Source organism: Salvelinus sp. IW2-2015, linkage group LG31 (assembly GCF_002910315.2).
Source record: "Salvelinus sp. IW2-2015 linkage group LG31, ASM291031v2, whole genome shotgun sequence".
NCBI lineage: Eukaryota > Metazoa > Chordata > Actinopteri > Salmoniformes > Salmonidae > Salvelinus > Salvelinus sp. IW2-2015.
Window position 1 is genome coordinate 24,310,413 of NC_036870.1, and position 18,441 is coordinate 24,328,853.

The 18,441-nt window shown below is 44.1% G+C and overlaps 2 protein-coding genes across 2 annotated transcripts in view; one reads left to right on the forward strand and one right to left on the reverse strand.

Moving 5' to 3' along the window:
- col16a1 (collagen, type XVI, alpha 1) overlaps nucleotides 1-13,025 on the forward strand; it is an 80,903-nt gene extending 67,878 nt beyond the window's left edge. Inside the window, 22 exon segments of the mRNA XM_070436397.1 lie at nucleotides 446-499; nucleotides 584-637; nucleotides 733-786; nucleotides 999-1,043; nucleotides 1,550-1,603; nucleotides 1,791-1,826; nucleotides 1,972-2,034; nucleotides 2,189-2,260; nucleotides 2,371-2,424; nucleotides 2,553-2,597; nucleotides 6,229-6,273; nucleotides 6,450-6,503; nucleotides 6,678-6,731; nucleotides 6,849-6,899; nucleotides 7,817-7,906; nucleotides 8,045-8,080; nucleotides 8,186-8,230; nucleotides 9,314-9,508; nucleotides 9,715-9,778; nucleotides 10,070-10,243; nucleotides 10,424-10,501; nucleotides 10,660-13,025. Coding sequence (XP_070292498.1) covers nucleotides 446-499; nucleotides 584-637; nucleotides 733-786; nucleotides 999-1,043; nucleotides 1,550-1,603; nucleotides 1,791-1,826; nucleotides 1,972-2,034; nucleotides 2,189-2,260; nucleotides 2,371-2,424; nucleotides 2,553-2,597; nucleotides 6,229-6,273; nucleotides 6,450-6,503; nucleotides 6,678-6,731; nucleotides 6,849-6,899; nucleotides 7,817-7,906; nucleotides 8,045-8,080; nucleotides 8,186-8,230; nucleotides 9,314-9,508; nucleotides 9,715-9,778; nucleotides 10,070-10,243; nucleotides 10,424-10,501; nucleotides 10,660-10,853 — 1,611 coding nt within the window. The 3' untranslated portion in view covers nucleotides 10,854-13,025.
- Nucleotides 13,026-13,768: 743 nt separating this feature from the next.
- Nucleotides 13,769-17,946, reverse strand: LOC111955437 (collagen alpha-2(IX) chain-like). The gene is made up of 10 exons (XM_023975670.2): nucleotides 17,840-17,946; nucleotides 17,640-17,711; nucleotides 17,162-17,197; nucleotides 16,981-17,025; nucleotides 16,763-16,795; nucleotides 16,246-16,392; nucleotides 15,981-16,035; nucleotides 15,668-15,856; nucleotides 15,473-15,550; nucleotides 13,769-15,254 (listed from the first exon to the last, which is right to left on the reverse strand). Exons 2-10 carry the CDS (start codon nucleotides 17,697-17,699, stop codon nucleotides 15,049-15,051), a joined length of 849 nt encoding a protein of 282 aa, XP_023831438.1. The 5' UTR covers nucleotides 17,700-17,711; nucleotides 17,840-17,946; the 3' UTR covers nucleotides 13,769-15,048.
- Between the last annotated feature and the right edge of the window lie 495 nt (nucleotides 17,947-18,441).

Here is an 18,441-nt window from a genome sequence, read left to right on the forward strand (position 1 = left end):
TGTGTGTGTGTGTGTGTGTGTGTGTGTGTGTGTAGGCCAGGGTAATGCTTTCTCCCCATGCAGTGTTTGTAAGTCTGAATAGAGATTTAATTTAGTGTTCTACTTCTCCTCTCCCAGGGAATATGGGGATATGTAACTACATTGCTGAGATGATGGAGATGACACAGATAGCTCTCATTCTAAACTTATAGTCCTCAAATCGCCTTTCTTTTATGATCTCTTCTGTTTCTTTTCTCATTTCTCCACTTCTGTCTTTGTTCCCTCTCGTCATCTTTCCTTCCCTCTCCTCTCTCCTCTCTCCCTCTCTAATCTTCTGTCCTCCCTCTTCACCTCTCGCCTCTCCCTCGCTCCTCTCCTCACCTCTCCCTCGCTCCATCCCTCCTCTCCTCACCTTTCTCCCTCATCACCTCTCTCCCTCTTTCCGTCCATCCTCTCTCCTCTCCAGGGTCAGCAGGGTGAGAGAGGAACAGCAGGACCACCAGGTGTGAAGGGTGAAACGGTGAGTCATGGCTACTCTCATCGATACATGTTAGATCAAGTTTGATTAGATACATTATTTATGCATCTTTATGGTGTCTCTCAGGGCCCTCCAGGGACTAATGGATACCCAGGTTCTATGGGACCACCTGGGCTTCCTGTAAGATACATCAACTTCCTGTTTCATCACATTTATATGAATATTAAAGAACATATTGAACATATTGATTGACTGACTGACTGATTGATTGACAGGGCCTGAAGGGTGAGAGAGGGACACCAGGCGGTGCGGGAACGATCGGAGAATCGGTAAACATGAACAAACACAGTCGTTAAACACTCTGCATGTGATGGGGGTTTCACTTCATTTGGATAGTCTAAGAAACCTATGGTGATTTAACAGAATATCTGTAGCAGTTGACATGTCAGATAGTGAGTAAATAACTATGCGTTTGTTGGGTTCTATTTTATTACTACAGTGAATGTGAGATAGTGTCCTAACCCAGTCCTCTTTCCTACAGGGTCCACCAGGCAACCCAGGATACCAGGGAAAGGCTGGAGTAGTGGTCCGTAACCTCATCCCCTCATCCCCGTTATCCCTCGCACCTATAACTTATCATCCATAACCTCAACCCCTTTATCCCTCACCCCTATAATTTATCATCCATAACCTCATCCCCTTTATCCCTCGCCCCTATTACTTATCATCCATAAACTCATACCATTTATCCCTCGCCCCTATAACTTATCATCTGTAACCCCATCCCCTTTATCCCTCGCCCCTACTGTATAACCTATCATCCATAACCTAATCCCCTTATCCCCTTTATTCCTCATCCCTATAACTTATCATCCGTAACCTCATCCCCACATATTTATCCCTCGTCCCTATAACGTATCATCCATAAACTCATCCCTCACCCTCTTTATCCCCACATCCTTATGTCTTACGCATAACCTCATCCATATCCCTGATCTTCATGACTTCATGTCCTCTTGAGAATGTTCTGCTTTCAAGGTTTTGGTTCGAGTCTCTGTCCATGTTAAAATATTGCTGTCTGTTGGTCCAAAGGGACCCAAAGGAGAGGCTGGACTGGCAGGTTCCGATGGACCGAAGGGAAATCAGGTATAGTACAATGCAATATGCATTTCAAATATACGTTTCAAATGCTGTGTTCAAAAAACAGACTCAACACTCACACACATGCACACACACACACACACACACACACACACACACACACACACACACACACACACACACACACACACACACACACACACATACTGATGTGATCCCTCCACCTTTTTAGGGCTCCCAAGGGCAACCAGGATTCCCAGGTACACCGGTGAGTAGAGTCAAGTCTACTTTATGACTCAGTTAGTTAAATATCTATTGGCATGTGACCGTAGCAACTGGAGGAAGGTTGTGGTCAACTGTTGTGTGGTCAACTAACAATGATGATGACTGTAAGGTACATTTGAACTTTGTAGGGCCCCCCTGGTCCCCCTGGGAAACAAGGAAGAGAAGGACCACCTGGACCCAAGGCTGACAAGGTAGAGCAACTTATCATACTACGTTTTGTTCTGTTTCCTATATCTGTTTCTACTTAATAGTGAGGATACTGGTAATGTCTCTAATGTCTCTAATGTTCTCTCTCTCTCTCTCTCTCTCTCTCTCTCTCTCTCTCTCTCTCTCTCTCTCTCTCAGGGTAATGATGGAGCACAAGGTCCGCAGGGCTCGTCTGGACCTCCAGGTTCTTCTGGGTCTCCTGGCTTGCAGGTGAGTGTGTCTGTGCATTATCACAAGATATAGTGCAAAACATTTTTTTTCACGAACGATGAGTTTAAAGAATTCTCTTCCCTCTCTGCGTGTGTGTGTGTGCCCCAAAGGGACCTCCTGGATTTGAGGGATTGGACGGTAAAGATGGGAAACCAGGAATGAGGGTAAGAGGTAGTAGATATTATTGTTAGTCGATGTAAGTAGTTAAGTAGGATGACTTGAATTGACCTCCCCTCTCTGTCCCACCTCCCCCTTCCTCTCTTTTCTCTCTGTCTCTCTCTCTCTCTCMCAGGGTGAGCCAGGGATTCCAGGGACAGTAGGACCCAGAGGAATCCCGGTGAGTGCCCTTTCACCTTTACATGACCCCTACATACAGTTGAAGTCAGAAGTTTACATACACCTTAGCCAAATAGATTTAAACTCAGTTTTTCACAATTCCTCACATTTAATCCCTGTAAAAATTCGGTGTCTTAGGGTAGTTAGGATCACCACTTTATTTTAAGAACGTGAAATGTCAGAATAGAAGTAGAGAGAATAATTTATTTCAGCTTTTTTTTTTTTTATCACATTCCCAGTGGGTCAGAAGTTTACATACACTCAATTAGTATTTGGTAGCATTGCCTTTAAATTGTTTAACTTGGGTCAAACGTTCGGGTAGCCTTCCACAAGCATCCCATAATAAGTTGGGTGAGTTTTGACCATTCCTCCTGACAGAGCTGGTGTAACTGAGTCAGGTTTGTAGGCCTCCTTGCTTGCACACGCTTTTTCAGTTCTGCCCACAATTTTTCTATAGGATTCAGGTCAGGGCTTTGTGATGGCCACTCCAATACCTTGACTTTGTTGTCCTTAAGCCATTTTGCTACAACTTTGGAAGTATGCTTGGGGTCATTGTCCATTTGGAAGACCCATTTGCGACCAAGCTTTAACTTCTCTGGGGTATGTGGGACGGTAGCGTCTCACCTCGTCAACAGCCAGTGAAACTGCAGGGCGCCAAATTCAAAACAACAGAAATCCCATCATTAAAATTTCTCAAACATACATGTATTTTACACCATTTTAAAGATACACTTGTTGTAAATCCAGCCACAGTGTCCGATTTCAAATAGGCTTTACGACGAAAGCAAACCAAACGATTATGTTAGGTGAGTGCCTATTCAAAGAAAAACAGCCAAAGAGAGGAGTCACAAAAAGCAGAAATATAGATAAAATGAATCAGATGACACTCATAGGACTTCATGTTACACAATACATGTATGTTTTGTTCGGTAAAGATCATATTTATATCCAAAAATCTCAGTTTACATTGGCGCGTTATGTTCAGTAGTTCCAAAACATCCGGTGATTTTGCAGAGAGCCACATCAATTTACAGAAATAGTCATCATAAATGTTGATGAAAATACAAGTGTTACACATTGAATTTTAGATCCACTTCTCCTTAATGCAACCGCTGTGTCAGATTTCAAAAAAACTTTACGGAAAAAGCAAACCATGCAATAATCTGAGTATGGCGCTAAAACGACAAATCAACCCAAAGAGATATCCGCCATGTTGATAAGTCAGAAATAGTATTATAAATATTCCCTTACCTTTGATGATCTTCATCAGAATGCACTCCCAGGAATCCCAGTTCCACAATAAATGTTTGTTTTGTTCGATAATGTCCATCATTTATGTCCAAATTCCTCCTTGTTGTTCGCGCGTTCAGTACACAATCTAAACTCAAGACGCGCGTGCAAGTCCAGCGGAAAGTACGGTCCAAAAGGTTCCATTACAGTCTTTTTGAAACATGTCAAACGATGTATAGAATCAATCTTTAGGATGTTTTTAACATAAATCTTCAATAATGTTCCAACCGGAGAATTCCTTTGTCTTCAGAAATGCGATGGAACGCAGCTAACTCTCACATGAACGCGCATGGTCAGCGCATGGTCAGCTCGTGGCACTCTGGGAGAGACCTTACTCAATCTCCTCCCATTCGCCCCCACTTCACAGGAGAAGCATCAAACAAGGTTCTATATAGTGTTGACATCTAGTGGAAGCCTTAGGAAGTGCAACATGACCCCATTTCCACTGTATCTTGGATAAGCAAAGAGTTGAACACCTAGAAACCTCAGATTTCCCACTTCCTGGTTGGATTTTTTCTCTGGTTTTTGCCTGCCATATGAGTTCTGTTATACTCACAGACATCATTCAAACAGTTTTATAAACTTCAACGTGTTTTCTATCCAAATCTACTAATAATATGCATATCCTAGGATCTGGGCCTGAGTAGCAGGCAGTTTACTCTTTTTTTTTCATCCGGACGTGAAAATACTCCCCCTACCCCAAAGAAGTTAACTTCCTGACTGATGTCTTGAGATCTTGCTTCAATATATCTACATAATTTTCCTACCTCATGATGCCATCTATTTTGTGAAGTGCACCAGTCCCTCCTGCAGCAAAGCACCCCACAACATGATGCTGCCACCCCCATGCTTCACTGTTAGGATGGTGTTCTTCGGCTTGCAGGCATCCACCTTTTTCCTCCAAACATAACGATGGCCATTATGGCCAAACAGTTCTATTTTTTTTTCATCAGACCAGAGAACATTTCTCCAAAAAGTACGATCTTTGTCCCCATGTGCAGTTGCAAACCATAGTCTGGCTTTTTATGGCGGTTTTGGAGCAGTGGCTTCTTCCTTGCTGAGCGGCCTATCAGGTTATGTCAATAAAGGACTCGTTTTACTGTGGATATAGATACGTTTTTACCTGTTTCCTTCAGCATCTTCACAAGGTCCTTTGCTGTTGTTCTGGGATTGATTTGCACTTTTCGCACCAAAGTACGTTCATCTCTAGGAGACAGAACGCGTCTCCTTCCTGAGCGGTGTGACGGCTGCATGGTCCCATGGTGTTTATACTTGCGTACTATTGTTTGTACAGATGAATGTGGTACCTTCAGGCGTTTGGAAATTGCTCCCAAGGATGAACCAGACTTGTGGAGGTCTTCAATATTTTTTCTGKYGTCTTGKCTGATTTCTTTTGATTTTCCCATGATGTCAAGGAAAGAGGCACTGAGTTTGAAGGTAGACCTTGAAATACATCCACAGGTACACCTCCAATTGACTCAAATTTTTCTAAAGCCATGACATCCTTTTCCTGGAATTTCCAAGCTGTTTAAAGGCACAGTCAACTTAGTGTATGTAAACTTCTGACCCACTGGAATTGTGATACAGTGAATTATAAGTGGAAAAATCTGTCTGTTAACAATTGTTGGATAAATTACTTGTGTCATGCACAGGGTAGATGTCCTAACCGACTTGCCAAAACTATAGTTTGTTAACAAGAAATGTGTGGAGTGATTGAAGAACGAGTTTTAATGACTCCAACCTAAGTGTATGTAAACTGAAAGCTGTGTGTGAGATGTGATGTGTGTTGTGTTGAAAGCTGTGATCTAGAGGAAGGCCCTAAAAATTGTCGAAGACTCCAGCCACCCTAGTCATAGACTGTTCTCTCTGCTACTGCATGGCACGCGGTACCCGGAGCACCAAGTCTAGGTCCATGAGGCTTCCAAACAGCTTCTACCCCCAAGCCATAAGACTCCTGAACATCTAGTCAAATGGCTACCCAGACTATTTGCATTGCCCCCCTCTTTTATGCTGCTGCTACTCTCTGTTATTATCTATGCGTAGTCACTTTATTAACTCTACCTACATGTACATATTACCTCAACTAACCGGTGCCCCCGCACATTGACTCTGTACAGGTACCCCCTGTATATCACTATTGTTATTTTACTGCTGCTCTTTAATTACTTGTTACTTTTATTTCTTATTCTTATTTGTATTTTTTAAACTGCATTGTTGGTTAGGGGCTTGTAAGTAAGCATTTCAAGGTCTACACCAGTTGTATTCATCGCTTATAACTAATCCAATTTGATTTGATTTGATATGATGTATGTTGTGTTTATTGTTGATCTATCTGCTCTCAGGGTTTCAAAGGGAAGCATGGACATGTTGGCTTCCCTGGACAGAAGGTGAGTCAACCACACACACACACACACACACCCTACTCTCTTCAGTGTGTCTGTTTGATGTCTGCTACCGTACAGTACACCAATACAGATTATTAGCCTGTTGTTGTGGATGCTGGGTACTCCCTCACCCCACTTTTCCCCCATGCTCTCCATTTCTCTCTTCCTCCTCTCTTCAGGGTGATGCTGGACCTGTAGGCCCACCGGGGACAGCTGGTAGACCAGGACTTGAAGTGAGTCAAACCAAACGTTTCATGCACCTGCTCAATTCATGTTGTTTGATGTTTGAATGATGTTCATATGAAATGAATGAGTGGTAAATAAAACCAATGATGATGTTGTCATTATGGGCCAATGAATTATGACTGTGTGTTGAGTCTCATTGAAACGACCTTTAACTTTGTCAGGGTGACGCCGGAGCCCCAGGGCCTCAGGGTCGACCCGGTCCCACAGGACAGCTTGTGAGTACATGACCTTTCACCTATATGACTCTTGGTTTATGTGGTTGTATAGACTGTGTCTGTTAATAAGYTTTGTGTGTGTGAAAATGTAGCTACCAGGTTATGTTTTTTTGGTAGGGTTCTGCAGGAGCAGCGGGGCCCCCAGGACCGGCAGGCCCAGCAGGAGTGGTGAGAAGAAATATTATCATCATCAATATGTATTTTCTAATGTAGAAGGAACGGTTATACAACCATGTGTCATCTGCATCCAATCCTGGATTATCTGCATGATTAAATTCCGTGTTAGCGTTGTGTTATGTCAGAGTTATGTCTCAGGCAAGGTTAATCATGACTCTTTCTCTGTTGTTTTTCTCTATCTTCTCTCTCTCTCCCTCTTTCTCATTCTTTCCCTCTCTCTCGCTCTCTCTTTCTCTCCCTCATTCTCTCTCTCTCTGTCTCTCAGCTCCATTCCTCTTCTTTCTCTACTATCTCTCTCTTCTTTCTCATTCTTCTCCTTCTCTCTTCTCTTTTCTTTCTCTCCTCTCTTTCTTCTCACTCTCTGTCTAGTATCTCTCTCACTCTCTCTCTCTCTCTATCTTTCTCATCTCTCCTCTCTCTCTCTTCTCTCTTTCTCCTCCCTCTCTCTTCTCTCTCTCTCTCTCTCTCTCTCTCTCTTCTCTCGTCTCTCTCTCTCTCTTTCTCTCATTCTCTCTCTCCCTCTCTCACTCATCGTCTCTATCTCATCCTCTCTTCTCCCTCTCTCTGTCTCTTCTTTTCTTTCTCTCACTCTCGTTGTCTGTATTCTCTCTCTACTCTCTCTCTCTCTCTTCTTCTCTCTCTTCTCTCTCTCTCTCTCTCTCTCTCTCTCTCTCTCTCTCTCTTCTCATCTCTCTCTCCTCTCTCTCTCTCTCTTTATCTCTCGCTCTCTCGTCTTCTCTCTCTCATCTCGTCTCTCTCTCTCTCTCTCTATCTTTCTCTTCTTCTCTCTCCTTTCTCTCGTTTCTCCTCTGCTCTCTTCTTCCTCCTCTCTTCCGTCTCTCTCTCTCTCTTCTCTCTCTCTCTCTACTCTGCTCTCTCTCTCTCTCTCTCTCTCTCACTCTCTCTAGGGTATAAAGGGGGAGAAAGGCCAGGCTGCAGACAGAGGGCTACCAGGGATGGTTGGCCCTGCTGGACCCCCCGGTCATCCAGGAATGATGGTCAGTACACACAATCCTATTGGTTTCAACAAGATACATATAGAAGATGATAGATATGCATTTCCTTGTTCTGTGTTGGTAGCATGGGGACGAGTTGAACCTTAATCACTGTTTTCTCTGTCTTCCTCGGTCTCTCAGGGAGAACCAGGCAGTGATGGAGCTGCGGGTAAAGACGTGAGTAACCCTTCTGATGTGGTGTTTGTCATGATGACAGAAACATGAATGTAGCTGTATTATATTTACAACCTTGTTCTCTCACTGATCATCTTCTGTTCACAGGGATCACCTGGTCTGCCAGGAGACAATGGACAATGTGGTCAAAAGGTAAGAGTCACTGCTCTCCAGTGTGTGTGTTTGTGTTTYTCGGCAAAGACAAATTACCACGAGTAGCCACGCTATTAAACCACTGGTTACCTCAGATATGGCCTCCACTACCATAATGGATTATGGGTAGTGTAGTCCAATGGCTGAGGGCTGTTGTGTTGGCAGGGCCGTGGTTGTGCACACACTCCGTTGGTTTTGGCTTATTCAGCAGACTCCCTAACCCAGACATGTATTATGCCCCAAATTCCCTATATAGTGCACTACTTTTGACCACAGAGCCCTGGGCCCCTTCATTTGACTAACCCCTTTTGGCATCATCCTCCATTTTCTACATTCCCCTCAAATACCCTACTTTCCCTGGCAATAGATCATACTACATAGCCCTCTACACTAGATACAGTAGTTGCCAATAGAGTTATTCTCTGTCCCCTGGATAATGCTATTAACTGCGGACGCTACATGAGATGAGGCGATTTGTCATTGTGACAGGAAGGTATTGTAATGGCTTTTAGCTGCAGTAGTACAAATTACAGAGGAGCTCTCCGCTCTTCTCCTTCTTCTCTCTCTTCTGTCATCGTTGGTGTCCAGTGTCCAGTGGTGACGTGTAAACATTAGCCCTTCATAAATGCCTGCTTTGTTCCACATCCATCACAGATGTCAGTCTGATGCTGTTTACAATATAGTGTGTAGGGTACTTACAGAGTGCATTTACTGACACAGGGAGGCTGTGGATGCCTCCCAAATGGCACCCTATAGGGAATAGGGTGCCATTTGGGASGAGGTAAGTGAGGAATACACTAAAGGCAGGGTAGGACTGTTACAATCTCAAGTAGAGACTTTCCCCTTGTTGACTGGACTCTCCTTCAAGGGTCTGACAGGACAGGTTGAAACAGTTAGCAGTTGGATTGTTGAAGAAACATGGGTGCCAGTGTGCAGGAGTTTATTCATTTTTTCAACCTTCAATATTAAAATCTGTTGTTAGTGGTCCAACAGTGCTTCTCAGTGAATACCTCTCATATCTTACCTATCTCTATCTCTCTCTCCCCCTCTCTCTCTCTCTCCTTCTCTCTCTCTCTCTCTCAGGGTGAAGCAGGTACCCCAGGTCAGAGAGGCTCCCCAGGGGAGCGAGGTCGCCCGGGACCCTCTGGCGGAGGTGGGTACTCCTCCAAGGCTGATGCACCAATGATGGGCCAAGTGGGACCCAGAGGAGAGAGGGGCACCGCAGGCTCACCAGGCACTGCAGGGTCCCCCGGACCTCCAGGAATACCAGGCAACGATGTGAGACCTCAGTTACTGTGATGAATTGCATTGATTATGAATTGATTACTTGTCATGTTCTTGTTTGTTCCACAATGTTTGGTCAACAGACTAAAACTCAAAAGACCCAACACGGTTTTTAGCTATGAGAAGAGGTGATTCATGGATTATGTGTGCAGTAGTTAGGTCCTCTTTCATACTGTATATCCTTCTATTTCTCTCCACAGCCTGTGGTCAACTATGACAACATCAAGGACTTCATTCGCCAGCAGGTCATCAAGATCTTTGATGGTGAGAACCTCCTCTTCTTTTATTTTGTATTCATCACCCAGACACGGCAAAGATCTGTCTGTCCTTCCTAACTGAGCTGCAGGAAAGAATGGGAACATGTTTATCACCCAGACACGGCAAAGATATGTCTGTCCTTCCTAACTGAGCTGCAGGAGAGAATGGGAACTTGTTTATCACCCAGACACGGCAAAGATCTGTCTGTCCTTCCTAACTGAGCTGCAGGAGAGAATGGGAACTTGTTTATTGATTAGGTTTATCATCTATGATTGTACTGTATCTTTCCCCCTACAGAGAGGATGGCCTACTTCATGTCTCGTATGCCGCAGCCGCAAGAGGTGTCATCTCCCGGTCGTCCTGGACCCCCAGGGAAGGATGGTAACCCAGGCAGAGATGGGAATCCAGGAGCCCCAGGTCAGCCAGGACAGATAGGTAGAGAGGGCCGCCATGGACCCTTGGGACCACAGGGTGAGTCTAGACACGTTTCATTCATGCTTTTGATTCTTTTGTCATAAGGCTTAATACCATGGTCATGATAAAGTCATAGGAGACCATAAACAGTTATGACAAGTGATGTCAACTTAGCGTAATTGACTTGACATAAAGGTTAGTTACTCTCTCAAGTAATGTCCTCTGCCGTGTCTGCAGGTCCACGAGGTCTAAAGGGAGAGAAAGGTGACAAGGGTGTAGGGGAGATGGGTGACAGTGGACCCCCAGGAGCACCAGGTAACACGAACTTCAGCCTGTCGAAATAATTTACATTTAATAAGTTATATATTTAAATTGCAACTGCTCTTTTATAATGATTAATTTGTATCCAGTACTTCAATGATGGCCTCTGTTCCTTCATCAATTTCCTTACGCTCTCTGCCCCTCCCCCCCAGGTGTTCCAGGCCCCCCAGGCTATGGTAAGATGGGCCCCAGCGGCCCCGTGGGTCAGCAGGGGGTCCCTGGAGTCTCAGGAACCCCTGGACAGCCGGGTCAGAAGGGCAGGGAGGGCCGGTGTAACCCCTCTGACTGTATGAGCCAACCAATAGAGTGGAACCCTAAGGGCCCTTCCATCAAGGGCCCCTACTAGAGAGAAAGTATTGAAGAGAAGAGGAGGAGAGAGATTGAGAGATAGAAGAAACAAACCCAAAGACCAGAAGGCACTAGAGAAAGGAGAGGAGGGGAGAAGAGAGAACAGATCAAACAGAAGACCAGAGCTACCGTCCGATCAACAGAAATCATCCCAGGAGAACAAATGAATACTGAAGCACCAATAGTTGGTGTGGAGGACCCATCCTTAATTCATCAAAGGGGTTGCCAGATAGCTGTCCTCCTCACCGCCTGTGTAGAAAATATATATGTGTAGGACCTTCCTCTAACTGAAGCCTTAGTACCGGCTGAAGTGGCTTCAATAAAGGAGATATTTGGACGCTGTGCTCTCCTCTCTTTCATATATTTTCCCAACTTTAGCTGCCAGCTCTTTGTATATGTTAGACATGTTTATTTTGACAACAACAGCAAGAGCATATCCAGCCTTTGAAAAACGACCTGCAAATTCTTCCTCATCTTCACTATCATCCTCATCTTCATTCTGATTATAAAACGTGCCCATTGGGAGTATTAGGCAGCTACCTTGTGATATTCTGCTTCGATCTAGCTTCTGTCTAGCCATAGAAACAAAATGAATAGAACTGACATGGCACTCCCATTTCAAATTCCCATTCTAATCGTTCTATCTCTTTGTAGATTTTGTTTGATTTCTATGCTTGAATATACTCCCTCATCACTTGAATGATGGCTGATGCTTTAACAGATCTGTACGCTATATCCTCAAATTATGGCCTTATGAGAAGTTCTCACCTTCTCTTCCCTGTTTGCGTGAGAAGAACATAATGTACACCTCCCAACCTGTTTTGTACATATTTCTATTTATATGTAATAGCTTTTTATACATTTTGGATTTGGCATCAACATTGCTAACCATGTTTTCGCTATGGTCAACTGTCAGGAATCCTCTACGAGTATGGTTTTTATAAGCTTTCAAAGTGGAGTTATTTGTTCATTTAAAAAAAGAAATGGAGAGAAATTAGCTTTTTATGTGAAAGTAAATTGGATTTCTATATGGTGGTAAATTATGCTTTGGAAGATATTTTCATGCTTGCCTTTGTATAAAGTAGATGACATCATTTTCAAAACTTCCTCAAAACTGGCAAACAAATTACATTTCTAGTTATGTAGCAATTTATCAACAAGTCTCTTTCATCATCAAGCTCATTTTTGACAACAGAGCAACTGTAAAGGGATCATTTTCTCGTCCAGCACACCACTGGTTACTGTAACTGAAATAACAGATCAACTGTAAAGGGATCATTTTCTCGTCCAGCCCACACCACTGGTTACTGTAAACTGAAATAACAGATCAACTGTAAAGGGGTCATTTCTCGTCCAGCACAACCACTGGTTACTGTAACTGAAATAACAGATCAACTGTAAAGGGATCATTTGCTCGTCCAGCACACCACTGGTTACTGTAACTGAAATAGGGTTGCAAAATTCAGGTAACTTTCCAAAAGTTCCCAGGGTTTTCAGAAATCCTTGTTTGGAAGAGGGACAAGCAGAACATTCGGAATTCTCCAACCAGGATTTATGGAAGACCTGGGGATTTTGGGCAAGTTACCGTCATTTTGCCATACTTAACGGAAATAGATGCTTTATGACCACTAAGAGAAACAGGCAGAATTTTCATAGGAGAGGCTGTTTAGCATCTTCACCCAAACCGTCGCTGGCATCACTGTGCCAATCAGCTTCTCCTCGTATCCATTACTGAGTACAACTTGTATGTCTCCTGCCTTGTATGTTGTGTTGTTTTGAATGTTTGCAGTTTAACCTGTCATCTATACACTACAGGCCAGGGTGTCAGTAACCACTAGCTGTGTAAGGGATTTGTCACCATGTTTAGATTCATATGGATGTTCTGAGTTGTTATTGGAAGGACCATGAGGTTTTCCTGATGTTTTGACCTGTCCATAGTAGTTCCTGGTCAGGAAAACCTACTGACCCTAATTATACTGAACAAAGCACCCCAAAAGTTCTCCTCTCTTCATTCCTAGCTTTCATAAACATCTTGTTGAAACAACACAGCTGTTCCCCTGCTACTCTCAGTATATCTGTTGTGTGTTTTATGTTGGCATCACTTTTTATCAAGAGATGTCTTTTTTAATGAAAACTTTTCAGAAAAAGATAATAAAATGTTTTAAGCAGATGTGGTCTGGTCAGGATGTTGTTGATTAACACACTTTACACATCAAAGTATAAAATGTGACTCAGTTTTACCATACTTACCATCAATGTCTTTTATTGGAATGCCTTTTCTTTGTTCTCTGAGTGAAAGCACACTAGGTACAAAACGTTCACTATCGCTCCAATTAAATGATGTAGCTTTTCAAGTAAGCAGAGTGCTAGAGCGGATTTTGTATAAACTCCAAGCTGTAAGACTCATACTACTATGTGAATGAGTCCAAGTGGAAAACGTTTCAGGTTAGCCCTTCACAGAAGCTTAACTTCTGCAGCTTTGAGAGCATGACGTTGTATTACACACAGAAGAATAGGGCAGGATTAACTGCAGATGATTCAGCAGAAATACAACTAAAGAAAGACAGAAACTGAACTGGGTGTTTGGGGACACTCTAAATGGTATAGGCTTTATACCCAGAATACCTAGCCCTACAATAGTGAATGTCATTATCCTGTAGTCTAGGCAGTAAACTACATGCAGTTACGCAGCACTTAAATCTCACCTTTTCATATTTCTTGGAAAACAGTTGGCAACCAATTTAAAGGGTGCATCACCAGCAATGACTAGACTGGAGTGTGGCACACAGACAGAGAAAGTCTAGACTCTATCCATTAACCCGTCTCTAAGCCCAATGGAATAAAGGCCATGTCATTTTTGTACATTCGTTTCTTTTCAGAGCTCCAACAGTTCCCACATGAGAGAGAAGAACATTCAGGTTTTTACAAAACGTTCTTCTTTATTGGTTTGGAATTGGTTGACCTGAACAACCAGGGGAAAAAATCTAACCTACGTCTTTACAGATGAATCATATAAAGAACAACAAATAGAATCACTTCTGTTAATGAAAAGAATCAGTCCTGTGTGTTGTTAGAATGTTGACATTGATTGACTCCATGGAAGTTAGTTGACAGTGGCATATAAATATTGATTTGTGTAACTGATCTGTTTGGAAAAGCAGTCATTTGAACTTTGAAACTTTATTGCTGATTAAGTTCATTAACACGGGTTGTTTTGGTTGGTTCATATTCTAACCCATCCTCTTTTTTTTCTCTACATAAAATCAACACACATTTACAAAGATTTACAGCACTAAATTATGGGAGATAGATGGGAGTGCCCATCGGGATATGCTGTTGCCAGGCAACTACAGGAAGAGATCAAATCTAAAGAAATAATTTGTTTCTAAATGAGGCGAAAGTAGACGGGGGTGGCACTGTACATATGAGGCAAAAAATCGGGTTTCACTATTTCACTCAAGCATACAGGTGACAGGTTTAGCAATACACCTTCCAAAGGTACGGTATGGAGTGTGGATTTTGATTTTAATATTTTATTGGTACCTTTGTGTACACTTGTAAGGCACCTCTTGTTTGGTGGGGAGTGGAGGTGGGCATATYCTTGCATTATTTGCTTCAAAACATATATTTAAATATTAATATTTCAGATATAAATCAATCCAATTTAAAGTGACCACGGTACAAAACAAAAACACCAATCACTGGACTCAAAGTATATCTCTGCTCCTCCCAGTCCAGGGGTTACGGCTGATGATGACATCATCAATAATGTCACTGGATATGATATTCAGATGTCACTACGTCTCTCTCTCATTCTCTCTCCCTCTGTGGTGGGGGTGGGGCAGTTGGACGTGACTGACATTTACATCCGCCAATCCCTGACCAGAGATTATAAATTCAGAGGGGTGTTATTGGCTGTGAGTGGCTGTCATCATGGTGATTTAAAATTGGTGGTTGTGGTATGTGTTGCAAACAGAGTCTCTAAACAGTAGAACTGAAGGTCGTCAGTTTAYGGGTCAGGGAACAACATCATTCACGATCGTATTGCCCCCACTTCTCGCTATCAATGGTATCCAATGAAGGAGAGTGGTCTCTCTCTTTCTCTCTCCTCTATCCCTCCTCTCTCTCTTCTGTCTGTCTCTCTCTCTCTCTCCCTCCTGGTGTTGTGGGGCTCTTGATGGAGAGGTCTCATGTTAGACTCCGGGGCCCTTGACCCTGGCGGAGTCCTGTAGTCTGGGGGAGGTGTAGGCAGAGGCAGCTAGGCAGGCTGCAGCCTCACAGAACCCTGGAAGACCAGTGGGGCCCGCCTTACCGGGATGACCAGCCTCTCCTGCCGAGCCCTGGGGGCCTCGCTCGCCAGGCTTACCGTTTCGAGCCACGCCGTCAATACCAGGAGGACCTGAGGAGGTAGAGGAGGAGAGAGAGAAAGAGATAGCCATTTAATTTACTACATTCCTTTGAAGAGAGTTTTAGTTTTACACTGTAACTTCCTCAGGTAAGTTGGTACACCTTGTTAATAACTGGATAGGTGTGTAGAGGGAGGTCACMMCTAAGTGMGTGTGMGGGGGGGGGMGGGGGGGGGGTGCGTGTGTTAGGAGAGTGCATGTGGTGTCTCACCTGGTATTCCAGGGGGTCCTGGCTGGCCAGGATGTGGTTTGCCAGAATTTCCTCGGTCTCCCTTTGCTCCTCTCTTTCCTGAACAAGAGAAAGATGGAGGGGTGGAAAGGGGTTAGGGATCTTTTCTAAGTTATATTACTTTTTGAGTGATCAGTGTCTCATTTTATCTGGAACGTCGCCAATTTCAGTTTCTACCTTTCAGTCCGGTGTTGCCAATCTGGCCGGAGGCTCCAAACATTCCAGGGATGCCACGGGCGCCGGTGAGGCCGTGTGGGCCCTGACCACCAGGAGCTCCTGGGGGTCCAGGAGGACCAGGGGGACCCATGACACCGGCTCCACCCAGTACGGCACGCTTAGCGCTCACCGCTACAGCCGCTAGACGCTCTGGATGAGGAGAATAGAGGATGTATATTAGCTATAGTACATATACAGTCAATGTTTTACCCAGATACGGTAGACTCAGTAGACTCAGTAGACTCAGCAGATTTATAATGTTGTGATCGCTTACCTTGCAGCATCTTCAGAACCACCTCAATGATGTGCTGGTCAGATGCATCCCGTCCCTGTAGAGGAGCAAGGAGAGGGAGAGAGAGAGGGAAAGATGGATGACAGGATGGTAAATGGTGGATAGAGGAAAGGAAGGTAGAGGAGAGGAAAGAAAACATACCAACCAATCATCAATCAATAAGTCAGTCACTAGCATTCTCTCGTCAGTATAATCACACCACAATCTCACTAATCCCTGCTTTTTTCCCCTGCTCGTTAGGACTCACCGCTGCCCCCACGATTCCTGGCATGCCTGACAGTCCTCTCTCTCCGTTGAGGCCACGAGGCCCGGGCAGTCCTCCTGGTCCCTGGTCTCCTGGTTTACCTGAGTCTCCTGTGGGGCCGTTGAACCCTAGCTCTCCCCTCACTCCTTGCTGTGGAGGAAAGAGGAACAGATGAGATCCAGCACTGTTTGATGCTAAGATAGCATTTGATTAGCATTGAGTAGCTTCAACTAATTTCAACTAACTTCGACTTACCTTCGACGAGCTTCAACTAGCTTCAAATGTCATTGACTAGCTTCAACTAGCTTTAACTAGTTCCAACTAGGTTTAACTGGCATTGACTAGATTTGACAAGTTTTAACTAGCTTCGATTTGCTTCAACTAGTATTGAATAGTTTTGAATAGCTTCCACTAGCTTCGATTAGCTTCAACTAGCTTTGATTAGCTTTGACTATCTTTGACTGGCTTCCATCTGCTATCAATGAGGTGTGATTGGATGTGACCCCAGTGATGTTCTTACCTGTCCTTTGGGTCCAGGCTCACCACCCAAACCCTGTCAGAGGACGAGAAAGAGAGAGACAGACATACAGACAGGTCAGTCCACTCCAGTCTGAAATGCTAACTGTGGCTCTACAGTTAGGAAGTTTGAATTTTCCCCTTAGATTCAATCATTCCTCTTCAAGAAGTTGAAGATATGAGGCATTTTCTCCCCCATCTCATCCTGATAAAGCCACTCACCGTCTCTCCTTTCTCCCCAGCCAAGCCTTCTACACCAGGATCCCCCTGAAAGATGAGAGAACGAGAAAGAACAAGTTAAATCAATTGATCATTGGCCATTGCGTATTGCTATAGCAGTCATTGTGGATACTTCAGCATGCGGCCACGCCGTGGTTTAAGTAACAGGCTTACTGCTACTCACAAAGTCTCCCTTCGCCCCAACTTTTCCTTGGAATCCCTGTGAAGACAGACAAGTCACACAGTAAATACATAATACATTATAATAAAGAGCAAAGACAATATATTGATCTGGCCAAGGACTGCAGGAGACACAGCGCACAGTAAGAAAGATGTAGTTTCATCTAAAGACATGGGAGATGATGACTCTAGTACTATCATTTATATTGCTTAGGCTCTGTGCGAGAGAACGGCTGCAGGATTCGTGGTTCAACATTGCCACCACTGGGCCGTTTGGGTAACTGCATGATCACGTGTATGATTCGACTCAAATGAATCCCTATTGTGACTTCAATGTTCAACACAAACGAACACACGATGCACTCGCACGGACACATTCAAACAATGTCTCGATACATACACCTCCGCAAACTAACAGATGCAAGAGCACACAAAAGCATATATGTATTTTACACACATACACACAAACACAAAACACACACCTTGTCTCCCTTAGTTCCTGAGATGCCTTGAGCCCCTGGAACACCCATGGGTCCTCTCATACCCTTGTTGCCCTGCAGAGACACAACAACACTTAGATTATATTCCTGCCTAGATGTGTGCCGACTTGTTGGTCAAGTAAAGACAACCACTGATTTAGACTAAACTGTATGTTGTGCTGAGCTGTGCAGAAGTGACTTACTGCCTTGCCGACAAAACCATGTGGCCCTACAGCTCCCCTCTGGCCTCTGTCACCCTGAGGGAGAGAAGGAGAGAGGAGGAGAAAGAGAGGGATCAGAGAGAGAGAGAGAGTTATAGTGATGGTGACTTGTTGTAGTGATGGTGACTTGTTATAATGATGGATTGTGGGAGAAGATACCTTAGGTTAGGAAACAGGACACACCCTCCATACCCACTTTCACCAGGAAGACCAGGCTCACCTACAGAGAGAGAGAGAGGAGAGAGAGAGAGGAGAGAGAGAGAGAGGAGAGAGAGAGAGAGAGAGAGAGAGAGAGGAGAGAGAGAAGAGAGAAGGAGAGAGAGAGAGAGAGAGAGAGAGAGAGAGAGAGAGAGAGAGAGAGAAAAAGGATGATTAGTACATAGCGATTAGCACTTCTGTCTTATGAGCTCAACACAGACAGCAGCCATTATGCTTGGCATGTAGACGGCCTGGCTTAACTGGCTAAACAGCTAATGTTAACGCATAGAAGGATGGCTCTCCTGCATCTCTACTACGAAGAGGAACAGTGGCCCGACCAACACCTTCTCATTAGAGCAGAAAGACAGAGAGAGAGAGAGCGAGAG